Source organism: Ischnura elegans, chromosome 11 (assembly GCF_921293095.1).
Source record: "Ischnura elegans chromosome 11, ioIscEleg1.1, whole genome shotgun sequence".
Classification (NCBI taxonomy): Eukaryota; Metazoa; Arthropoda; class Insecta; order Odonata; family Coenagrionidae; genus Ischnura; species Ischnura elegans.
Genome location: NC_060256.1, coordinates 34,497,069 through 34,510,219, shown reverse-complemented (window position 1 = coordinate 34,510,219; position 13,151 = coordinate 34,497,069). Strand labels below are relative to the sequence as shown.

At 37.9% G+C, this 13,151-nt stretch overlaps 1 protein-coding gene across 1 annotated transcript in view; it reads left to right on the top strand.

The window, feature by feature from the left end:
* Positions 1-6,519, top strand: part of LOC124168354 (collagen alpha-5(IV) chain-like) — a 108,894-nt gene extending 102,375 nt beyond the window's left edge. The window contains exons 32-33 of the mRNA XM_046546551.1: positions 2,731-2,845; positions 4,284-6,519. Of these exons, the coding sequence (XP_046402507.1) occupies positions 2,731-2,845; positions 4,284-4,655 (487 nt within the window). The 3' untranslated portion in view covers positions 4,656-6,519. The remainder of the gene's footprint in view (positions 1-2,730; positions 2,846-4,283) is intronic.
* Positions 6,520-13,151: the final 6,632 nt, after the last annotated feature.

Here is a 13,151-nt window from a genome sequence, read left to right as displayed (position 1 = left end):
TAATCACCTATTAAAATTGTCTAAGGTCGGAAAGTTTCTTTCGTTTGATAGGGTATTAATAATCCTTATTTAAGCCAAGCGCTACCTGCTAGCAGGGTACTCTACGCTACCGCCATGCTCGGCATCAAGCAGCCTGCATCGTAGCGGCATTCATAGCCTCGCACCCAGGTGGCCTCACACAGCAGCGGCAAGACGTCTCACGGGCTTTTCCCAGCTTTCGTACTTAGACGTCACATTTTTGCGTGTTTGAAAATTTTCACTTTTTATTTTATTGCAAAAAATAGATATTGTCATTTAAAAATCTAAAAGCATGAAATACGTACTCTAAGAGTAATAATCTTTTGATTTAGGCAATAAAATATAATAGGAAACCATCCTATTATTTTAAATATTTCTTTGTTATTGTTAAAATTAATTGATAACTTCATTAGAAATAATTTTTTTCTTGGTTTATCAATATAACTGAGTAATTTTTTACTAATCATATTAGAATAATAATTAAAAATGAACAGCAGTCACATCGCACCTGCTTCCCCTGCCATGTCCTACCATGGCATGGAAGATATGCTGCTAATTACAGGCATCCCTCGAGTTACGTATGCCTCGACTTACGTAAATCCGTACTTACGTAAGCGAAAACCGTATTTCAAATGATTACGTTAATTTTCGAATTCGAGCGCGAAGAAGTAGATATTTGCTCGTACAACCTATGGTAGAAAAAATATCGAATAGTCATCGAGTTTTTTACGTGCTAAAAATAACAAAGTGACCCATTTTTGTCATTCCTCGAAGGAATTTTCATTAATTTCTGTAGAAAAATCGCTTATAAATCCCAAGTCGGCAATAAACGTGAAAATTTGCAGTTCTAGCGATGGATGTGGTTGCGCTCATTCCTGTACGATACAACTTGTTATACAGCTTGCACACCCGATCTCCGACTTTCAATTATTTAAAAATTGTATCCTTAAGTTTGGACATTTCCATCTGTGGAATTAAAAGAAAATGAAGTTCAAGCAGAAATCTTTATTGCGGAAAAGAATTGATTAGTACCCACGTAACGGCATTGAAATTTTGAGTGTTGGCAATGAACGCCGCGAAAAAGTTAAGAAAAAGTTGGCACACGATATTAATTGCGTAATTGCTTACATGTTTCTGGCGAAAAATTTTATTAAGCTGCATTTTCTCGTCATCTCATATTGTGTGCAACTGTAAATGAATATTGCGTCATTGAAAGCTTTTCCGCACTAACTTTGTTGCACGTTAATGACGGAGTTGGCTGAATAAAAGCTCACTTTTAATTAGCTTCGTGCTTTGGAAATACTCTTCGATGTTTCCAGCAAAGTAAATATTCAAATGATGATATTTTCACGTCATTTTACTGATATATGAGAGAATGAAAGTATGTTTCCGTGCGTGAAAGATGTGTATGTGCGTGTGAATGTATCAAGTAATTTACTGGTATTTTTTGTGTGTTATTTGCTCGTAATCCTAGACACTCCTACGTGTATTAACTTTGACAGTGAAACCACCAGATTCATCGATCAACGTAATATATAAAAGGCAGAAGATATAATGATTATAAGTAGGTAGACGATGCAGTCTTTGAGCCCTAAGATCGCAGTATAACATAATGAATCAATTTAAGTATTCAGTTTAGTAATGTAGCGTTGAGATACCGTACTTTCCCGAATCCACGCGATCGGTCAACTTTGGGAATAATATTACGCATTTTGATTGGCAATGCTCGAGATGCAACTCACTATATTAATGTTTATCGCTTTTGTATCTAATAACGTAAGAATACGCGGTAGAGTTCATGAGTATCGCAGTGAATTGAATGAAACTTCACTGAGAATTTACCGCGCATTTCTCCGCTGAGAATTCACCGCACCGATCGAAATTTCTGAAGCACTAACGCAGAATGTTCGACTTACGTAAATTTTGACTTACGCAGAGTCTGTCGGAACGCATCTCTTACGTAACTCGAGGAATGCCTGTACATATTTCTACTCAAAAGGTAATAAGGAATGTGGAATGCATAAATGTGCTAACTAAGATATTAAAACGGTCAAATATAATAAATAGTAGTGATATCCTGAATAAAACATGTGTTACCGTTTCAAATAAAATGGAAATACCTAACTCATCATTTCGACAGGTGTTGGTCTTTTAAGGTAGACAGGTGGTATAACTTCATTTCTACGCAAAAAAATTAAATTATAGTTTAACAAAATGCATACCATGAAAAATAAATTCAAGTCAGAAAAAATTAAGATGACAGAAAAAAAATTGTAGGCAATGTGATTAAGTGGAGGTTACTCGTCAACAGTGGGACCAGCGCCGACTCCAAGGGGCCGGAGCCCTCTCAAAAATTCGTATAGGTGTGAGGAAAAATGTGTCAGGCTTGTCAATTTTCTGCGGAGTGTCCAGATATCGATATTCGAGTTAACAAGGTTCAAATGTTGATCATATGACTGTTCTGAAATGCTTAGGAAACTTAAAACTCCATACTTATAACATTTCCCGGGGCAAGATCCCCAGTTTGGGACCCCCCAATATTTTTTGTAAGTCGGCATCCCTGCTCGTCAAAATGACAGGTCTGGTCCTCCTAGTGTTATAGAGCAAACTAGACACTATTAGGGTTTTTATATGTACCTGGTAGACGGGGCTTCTGCATCTTATATGTGCCTTGGACCAGTGTTATCCGATTCCTCTGCATTTTCTTTCCAGGTGCTCTGTATGCGAGACGACAACAAGGGTGATTGCGGTGCACAGTCAATCAATAGCCATACCCTCATGCCCATCAGGATGGGAGGAACTCTGGATTGGCTACAGTTTCCTCATGGTGAGTATATTTTCCCAGGCAAAAGGGAGATGCGAGCAGATTACACGGCTAGTTTGCTTTCTATGAGGTCACTTTGGAAGTGAACCAAACTGTGTGAAAAAAATAAAATCATACAAGAGTTCATCCTTAACCCGGCAGAAAAAGTACAAAAAATTTCAACAGTAGCATTCAATTGAATAAATTCGAGCTCATCATGGATGGATGGAGTAAACTTCTAATGCTATTGCAATATGACACTGCAGATATTTCAGGCCATTTTTGGTGCATTTGTAGCTGTGTCAATGTTGATTTCACATCCAACTTCAGGAATATAATTAACAATTGAGACCAGCAGTTTGCTTCAAATAGAAGAAAAATATAATCAAACAGAAATCTTTTCATCCTCTTTAATTTGTGAAGAAATTTAATCTAACTTTGGCTGATATAACGCCTTTATCAGTGAGAAATTGAAAAATCAGTTTCTAGCTAAATGTACTTCATTTATTTGCCAAATTATCAGTGTGTTAATATGTATTTCTTTTTAAGAGAGTCAGGGCTTAAACTGTGGACTCTAGCATCTAAAAAACATGGCCATTTCTGAAGAAATGTTAGTTCAATAGAAATTGTACCCATCCAAAAATGAAAAGTCTGTGGTAACTAAGTACATACATACAACAATATATACCTCATTTCTGAAAAATGAGAAAAATCTGTGATTTTGGTGCCAAAAATGCAATGATAAAGGATATAATTATTGTTGGAAAAATCGATAACAGAATTAGAAACTTTATTCTTTGATCAACTTAACTAACTGTGGCTTTTACAACTAAATACCACACAATACAGATGAATCTTGCAGATTTTGAAAGCAGTAGGCTTAAAACAATGAAGATGATTCACTTTGCATACCAAATTTCAAAGCTTTTCATTATTTTAATGATATTAGAAGTGTTTTTGAACTCTTGGAAATAATGAGAAACCTTTTTTTGAATGAAGCACAATCATTCATTTGAATTTAGCATTTACTTTTGTGAATCACCATCACTGAGGCAGGACAACTTTTGCTTGTGTGAAAATGGATAAGTATCAGACAAAAATTTTGGAAAAAGATTACAATTGTCCCCTGCTTCAAAATTATAGGTTCACTCAATGGCAGAGACTCGTCACAATCTGCCTTTTTAAAATGATCAATAGTGCACAAAACATGACTTTGTACCTGTCACGTATGTCATGATTCCTTAATATATATAATTAATTCATCATTCTCAACATAATCATTTTGGGGAAAAAGAGTTAATTTCGCAGAAACATTGATGTAATTAGCATTACAAGGTACTATGAAACCAATTACATATTTAGTTATGATCTCTACGGTCTTGATTTTGCACATTAGATATGTTGCATTGCGCCTTGTTATTGCAGCCACATCATTAATAACTTTCTCTCTCCATGAACGCAGCACACTGACTCAGGGGCTGAGGGAAGTGGACAGTCGCTGGTGTCACCTGGCTCCTGCCTCGAGGACTTCCGTGCCTCCCCATTCATCGAATGCCACGGACTTGGCAGGTGCAACTACTTTGCCACTGCACACTCCTACTGGCTTGCCACCGTCGAGGAGTCGCAAATGTTCTCACGGCCTCGTCAGCAAACTCTGAAGGCTGGTGATCTCAGAACTAGAATCGGCCGCTGTGCCGTGTGCATCAAGAGGCCAAAACCGTGGGAAGGCACCATCAACCTGCCCGACGTGGGAGAGTTCCGAGAGGGAGGTTCGAGACGGCGGCCTGCCTACACTCCTCCAAGGCGCGGGAGCTACCCACGAGGGAGGGGTTAGTGGGGAGAAAAGACTTGAGCTCCAAGCTAGGAGGAGGCATTCTCATCATTTAGGCCACTTGTAAATACTATTGAGTGAGAAATTAAACAATGGGGAAAGGTCTGCAAAGGTCAGATCTATCCCTTAATTGTTTGGCAGGAGTGGTAATGCAGCCTTGTGGCTCACATCTAAAAGTGCATTTCACTCCAAGCGAGGTCATTAAAAGGTAACAAGTTAGAAGTCATTCTGGATGGAGTGAGTTTCCTTTTGTACATGCTTATGATATTTTGATATTGCCATTTTAAATCACTGCCATGATATCATCAAGATACCACCAGTTTAGATTAGGTGTTTGAGGTAACTCATCAGACAAGACTTATATCTGTGCTTACCAACGAACTGTGTATAAATCAGCAAGATTAAACTATTTTGGCACTTGTGTCAAGTGGCTAAAAGCTCATTGTTGAACATAAAGGTTGCATTGTTGAGATGCAATTTGTTTAACTTATTTCAGTTAATATGTATGAATATACAATTAATAACTTTTAAACATTTATGAATAACTGATTTAAAGAATGCCATAATATACAGATGAGACAGGTTCCAAAATTCATCATGAAGGGATCAGACAGAAACATAAAATAACAACAGATTTTAAAATCCAGCATGTGTCCGTCATGGTTTCAAAGGTTAAAAAAACAATGCCTAGTCATCTTAACTGCAATTCAACTAAGATTTGGTTCAATATGTTTCCTATTTGATACCCAAGTCTGAAAATTTAGAATTTTAAACTGAAATTTCAGAAGACATTCGATTTGATTGTAAAGACATGGTGTGAATTTGGCAAGTAATACTCCACTATGGTAATTTAATACAGCTCTGGTTGCTATCCTTTGCATCGTTAATAATGCTGTTCTTGCAGCAACTAAGCATTTGTCTCTATAAATCAAAGTGAACTTATTTACATGATTAGCATGAATTCTCACAGGCTGTTTGTACCTCCAATCGTAAATAACTGGCTATGGCTTTGAGTAATTGCAAACTCATTTTCATCTTCAATATATTTTTTCTTTCGTTAAATCTGAGTGAAGTTTTTTATTTGCATGAATTAAGTTGCTCATCAAGTGCAACTATGTGTGTATTTCAGATATCATATGCTTTATGCAAGTCTTTCGAAGCCCCAGAGGCAATTATGCTGTGTAATATACTTGCCTATCATTGAAACTAGTACATATGATGAGCTTCTGAATAAATTTGAAGAGAGCTTGTATCACTATGCATTGGATTTGTGTCCACACAAAATTGTATTCAAGGGATATTCCAAGGGAATGTACCTCAACAGTAGGAAGTACAACCACCTCTCTCCTGGATATTACTTTAAATTTCCAAAGTTTACTATGCATTTTGGAGTGTTTTTTTTTAATGATTAAGGGAGTAGGGAAAGCTATTGTTGATTGTAACATATTTTAAATGGTGCTATTAAAATGTATTTCTTTTAAAATTTTGCTAAGGGCCCCTAACCTCGCCGCCTATCATCAATCTTTTCATTTTTTTACCTTGCATTTCATCGTCACGCAATGTCATCCTTCATAATATCACTTCAGCTTAGTTGGGAGATCTGTAATGGACAAGTGAGATAAAATAGGAGCCTAATCCTATTCGGAAATATTAAATGTAGCTATTGATTTATAAGTTCAAAAAGGTAGATTGAAATGCCTTAAAAACATTTTATCATAAAAAGGGGTACTGTTAATGTTGATAGTTAACAATTAGGGATTGAAAGTATGATTGAGAAAGACCAACCCTTGCTAATTTATTTTGTTATTTTTACTGAATTGTGCCAGTGAAGATGATTATTTTTTACAAAATAAAATGCTTAAAAGCCTTTATTGATATAAGATTTGTTAAAAGACACCAAAATTTTCAGGTAAGTGCTGCAGTCGGAAATTTAATAAAAAACTTTCACCCTTTCAAAGGTATATCTTAGTTAAAACCCATCATACATGTCCTTACATGAGTTTCTATGTCCTAAGAGGTAAACTCTTGATTATACATTGGAGAACAGAAAAGAGAAAATTGCTAAAAACCTACTTAATGATATACCTGCAGAGTAGTAGTGATAGTAAGTACTTATATGAGGGCAAGCTTATCCTTATACACACCCTTCATCTTCCCAATGAGAATCAAAGAATGTATATGCTTCATGCTTAGCGCATAATCACCACTAATATTTCCCTATTCTCATTTTGGACTTCATTTATGAATTTATACACTAGGTATTTAATTTGTCCACATAAATAAATGTACAAGGAGATAATAAATGCTACAAACATAATCAGTCAAACAAATTGTGATCTATTAATATATAAGAATCCCAGTCATTATACTGGCATAAACAAAGAAAAATATCTTTGAATGCTAAGGTTCAGAACCATACAGGTACATTTGGTATATTTAAAATAATGCATATTATAATCCTCTTTTGATGAATTCTTTCACTCAAATACAGGGGCGCCGACTTAGAAAAAATATTGGGGGGGCCCAAACCAGAGATCGTGCCCTGGGAAATTTTAAAAGCATTGAGTTTTAAGTTTTTTAAGCATTTTAGAAGAGTTATATGATCAACATTAGAACCCTGATAACTTTAATCTCGATATCTGGACACTCCGGGGAAAATCGACAAGCCTGACACATTTTTTTCTCACACCCATAACGAATTTTTGAGGGGGCTCGGGCCCCCTCAAGCCCCATGGAGTCGGCGCCTATGCTCAAATAGTTTTCTCCGGTCACAAAGAAGGTTTGTTAAAGGCAAACTGAGATTAATGATCAATTGATTTCAAACAATCAAAAGATAGGTCCAAAATAATCTAGACATGATTACAATGAGAGGACAATAGTAGCCTAGTGGGTAGAGTGCTTGGCTGCCGACCAAGGTGTCCCAGGTTCAAATCCAAGGTGACCCAAAGAAAGGAAGTGGCCCCCCTACCCAGAATGAATGAAATTCACATGGGTGTGGCCAGGGCTAGGATAAATACAGACTGAGGCAGTGGCGTAACTAGGAATATTCTTTGGGGGGATGGGATGGCCTGGGGTGGTGACCCCCTCCTATGTAATGGGGGAAAAATTCGGAAAAATTTTTGAAAAATGACATTCCTGGAAATATATTTTACACCATTCTGACACTAAAAATTTCATTTTAAGCAAATGCAGTTATTAAATGCCAAAACTAGACAATAGTTTAATTTTTTTTTAATTTCTCCGAGGCTTTGGGGGGGGGGGGGTCTATCCCCTCATCCACCTCAATTGTTACGCCACTGGACTAAGGAGTATTTGAATTACAAAATACTCTCCAAATGTATTTGAAATGCAAACTACAAAATACCTCGGACTTGGGTATTTGAAAAACAAATTACAAAATAGCATTTTAAATACATGTTTAAATACAAAACGCATTTTTATGGAAACTGAGAGATCTTTATAAAATATAGATACTTCAAAAGTATTTTACAAATGTATTTTTTATTTTAGAATGGGAAAATACCAAAAATCTGTAATTGAAATGTAAAATACGTTCAGACATATTTTAAGCCTTTTGAGAGGAGTTCTCTCCATAGCTCGACTGCTGCACTGAACCCCAAGACACTCTTCTGTCCCCTTCGTATGGAGCATTTTTGCAGGGCATCCATTTAAAAGAGTCTCGCTGATAATAACACACTCTCAGCACCAACCTTTTTCGACCCTTCCTAGCGGGGGCTCTGTATTATCTTGGACTTTAATGACCTCCCTCCTTTCCGGGTTTATAACCCTACCAGCAGCATTGGTTGGCATTCAATCATGCTTTGTTTACATGAATTAGCCATATGGATAATCGTTGCTTGCATGTTAATTGCAGACTTTGAATTGAATTCCTCGTTTTATTCTGAGAATTGTCAAATTTTGAAACTTATGGGATACCATACCCCCAACATATATGCATATGGTGCAGGGCATTTTAAAATGATGAAATTTTGTTTGATGTTGCAAATCAGCTCCACTGACTGCTAATCCAAAGAAGAAACAAATTGAGTTCTTGTAATAGGGTTTTCTTTATTTTTTTCGATAATTTTACAAAGTGATCATCTAATACTAATATTAGTTCTGACGAGCCAGATTAAGCCAAACTTATTGAGTATAATACATCTCAAGTATCTGAAACAAATATGGCAGGGGAAATTCTATTTCAGCAGGCAAAATAGACATCTTTAATGTTCCATTAGTAGAAGCAATCAGCGTTATGCCTAAAATATTTATGTTAAAACAAATTTTAATGTCGAGATTGTATTACGTGATGTGACTGTTGACCACTTCAAAAATCACTATGTCCTTTTCTTGAGTTTAGGCTCACAAAATGAAAAGCTAATTTATTCTATTGCTGATATATAGATACAATATTGACATTGTTGCACTTTAATAGCTTCTTTCGGCTGATCGTCAAAATCCAATTCACAGGTGAAAACATAAAGCTGACACTGAAATTTCACTTTTTCTTATATAAGGTGGAGAGAAAACATGACACGAAATTTTAAACCTGGATAGCTGATGCTAATGGGAACCAAAATTACCTATGATGTTATGGTCGAAATTGTTTTTGAAATTTGAAAAGATTCTTAAACCAAAGAAACTTTGAGTCAAGCAATCCGATTCAGGCATGCAGCTAGGAATTAATGTTTTAAGGCCAGGGGGCGTTTTAGGTGCAACTAATACTGGGGGGGGGGAGTATGGAATAAGGGAGGTGTGGGTGCCCTCCCCATAAAATTATTAATGTAAATGGTTCAAAATGGTAAGTTTTACAACCTTCTGAGGGATATTTTATTAATCCTTACACTATTCTATTTGTAATATTTATCCAATCAAGTAAAATGGATTTAATTTCAAAATTTCTCTGAGTTCTGGGGGGGAGGGTTTTAATCCCCCAAAACTCCCCCCTTGCTGCACCACTGCTCTGATTGGGCAGGCATGAGTTTTTTTACCTGTTGCCGGGTACTTTGGATAAATTGCCATCTCCAGTGGGCAAAACATTAAAAGTCATGAGTTGTCCAGAGCATTCGGCAACAGGGCAAACTCGTGGCCAATCAGAGCACTTGGCTCAAAGTTTCTGTACAATGGCGTAGCCAGGGAGGTGTTCAGGGGGTCCGGACCCCCCGAGATATAAAAACACAATTATTTTCCTTCATAAAAGAAAACAAAATATTGAAAAATCGTGAATTTACTAAATATTTCTTTAGCAAATGAAGTTTTTTCGATTATGAAAAGTGTTAAAATAATTTTAAAATCCATTACTTAATATCCTGTTTTTCAAAAATTTTCCCCCTGGTTTTGGACCCCCCCTGAACGAAATTCCAGGCTACGCCACTGTTTCTGTAGTTTAAAAATGGTACGTTTATCACTCAAACATCATTGTTGATTTTGGTTCCAACTGACACCAGTTATCCACGGTTAAAATTTCATGACAAAATTTTCTCCACCCTGTATTCACTTACACATTCATTTTCCCAGTAATAGCACTCCTCATTCAATCTTTCAGGTGACACAATACGGTGCCCTCCCAGGTCACACCGTAGGCAACCCGCAACACAACGTCGCCCTTAGTCTACTCTCCCCGTCCCCTAAATCCGAAAAAAATATCAATTTATTGCAAATTCTAATTCCAAATGGTAAAATCCCAAGGCAGCATTTTGTCAGAAATTTTGCGTGGAATACAGTTGAACTACGATTGACATTTGATTTTGGTCACACACACAGCTTTCATTTTCTTTACTTATTGCTGAAAGTTAGAGTCACCGCGCTGATTACTACCTACGGAGAATCTCGTGGTTAAATTGAATTAAATTCTCAACAGAGACCAGCGAACCCGAAATTCTCCCTAAGTTTTACTTAATAGGGTAGTTTCCTTCATCAAAGAAAACGAAGGGCATTGATTGCGATTCGTTACCCACCATTAGTGTATTTCGTAACATACAAATAATTTAGTTTTAGAAATACCGGTTTAGACGAATGGCAAGGGTCAATTTTATCCTCATTTGAAAAAGGCCAGATTGGCGCCCATGCGATTCCACTCCACGTGACGTCACAGGGACCTAGTTTCTAGACGAGTAGATAGGAGTTTTACATCGTCTGAGGTTACCAATGCATGCATGAGGCACAGAGCTCAGGGAAACATGTCTTAATAATCACCTATTAAAACTGGCTAAGGTCGGAAAGTTTCGTTCGTTTGATAAGGTATTAATAATCCTAATTTAAGCCAAGCGCTACCAGCTAGCATGGTACTCTGCTACCTGCTAGCATCCTGCGTCGTATCAGCGCTCAGAGGTCCCAAGGTCACCTCACTTACGGCAGCGGGAACCAGAACGACGTCACACGGGAGTTTTCCCGGCATTCATACTTACCCGTCACGTTTTCGCGCGCTTGAAATTTTTCACTTTTCATTTAATCGCGAAAAATAGATATCGTCATTTAAAAATCTAAAAGCGTGAAATACGTACTCCAGGAGTAATAATCTTTCGATTTAGACAATAAAAAAATAATAGGAAACCACCCTATTGTTGGAGGGCTATACCGGTATTACATAATTTAATCCGTATTTGAAAAGAAATCGCATCAAATACCTACACAAAGATCACTCCTCAACTTTCCAGAATAGGGAAAATTGAAACATAACCAGGAACGTTGAATACATGTATTGCAATCTTCAACATGAACCATTTACCAAGGAGCTTAAAATAAAAAAAAGCGAGATGTGCAGTACACTTTTCACGAGAGGATTAACTCTTGATGTTCCTTAATTGCAACAAAATCGCAAATGCATCATGCCCTAATCCTTCATTCATAAGGCACAAAGCGGTCTATATCCAAAATTTCCGTGGCTGAAACTTTTTTTCTTGTGACCAGTGGCCGTTAAGTCCGTGCATGGATATGCAAATACATCCTAGAGATCCGGTTTACTATTTCTTTCATGGGGAACATTTTACTGTGAGACGGAATCGTTAGCAAGAGTGTAAACCACTAAGAATCACGCGAGAACGGTGTGAGGGAGAAAGCAGTGCTTGAGAAGCGGTTCACCCGCTCGGAAGGAGAGCGTGACACCATCAATTTGAAAAACCCGAGAAACCCGAGGTGGAAAACCTGAGAAACTATTCTGCACCTGATACGCCAGGAAAACCTAAGTTCATACATATATCTATATAGCTTGTAGGCTGCATTTTCCGGGTTTCACCGCGTCGTAGTTGCGTTGGTGACAACAGTTTCTCCTGCATTCCAGCAGGCACTTCGGCAGGCGTCATCAGGTCGAAGTATTTTCGACCTGAAGACTCCTGCTGGAATGCAGGAGAAACTGTTGTCACCAACGCAACTACGACGCGGTGAAACCCGGAAAATGCAGCCTATATTACCAGCGCACCGCGGAAGCCTTCGCACCATCTATATAGCTTACATAAAAGGCACCAGCGGCAAGAATATTCTTTTAAAAATACCAAATCAAGACTCTCTTCAAACCTCATTCGAAAATAAAATTCTTGCTGAGAAACGTGAAAGACAGGACGCCCTTACAAATTCAAGGTGCGAACGAAATCCCGTGCACAACATACGGGAAAAAGCACATCAGTGAAACGGGACGGAGCGTAAAAACAAGTTTAGAGGACCACCAGCGGGCCACCCGAAATCCAACAACCTTCAAAATCGGCGGTGGCAGAACACGCAGCCCTAGGACACCATATTGAATTTTGAAAAAAAAACGAAATTCTCACCAAGGTGAAAAAATTAAAACCTGGGCTGTTTCGAGAGGCGATAGATATTCGTAAACAGAAAAACAATTTCAACCAGGAAAGTGGTCTCCAATTTATCAACTCCTGGATACCTGTTTTGAATAGACTATCCTCCAAAAACCTCTCCCTATTCCATCTACCACACCTAACCCGCAAACTCGAAGACTACGTAATCTACCCACACGGAGAGCAGCCCCATCACCTCTGAAGAAGCGACCAACATGGGCCGCGAAACGTTGGGATAAAACCAGAAACACGCGGTAAGACCCGAAAAAGTTTATTATTTTTATCAACCATGGACCACGAAAGCCTCAATGAAGAAGTTAGATGGGGGTTTGTGAATCAGTAATCAGATCGTATGGGCAGTGGCGCAGCGAGAGGGGGGTTTTGGGGGATAAACCCCCCCCCCCCCCCCAGAGCTCAGAGAAATTTTTAAGTTTAATCCATTTTACTTAATTGGAATGATATTACTAATAGAATAGTGTAATGATTAATGAAATATCCCTAAGAAAGCCGTAAAACTCACCATTTTGAACCATTTATCTTAAAATTCCGCAATTTACTAATCTCGCACCTACAGCTTATCCTGGTGGGTATTCCATACCCCCACACACCCCGGTATTAGTTGCACCTTAACCCCCCCAGCCTTAATTCCTAGCTGCGCCCCTGCGTATGGGAGTCCATTGGAAACCGACTCCCACACTTCCAAAACACTTCA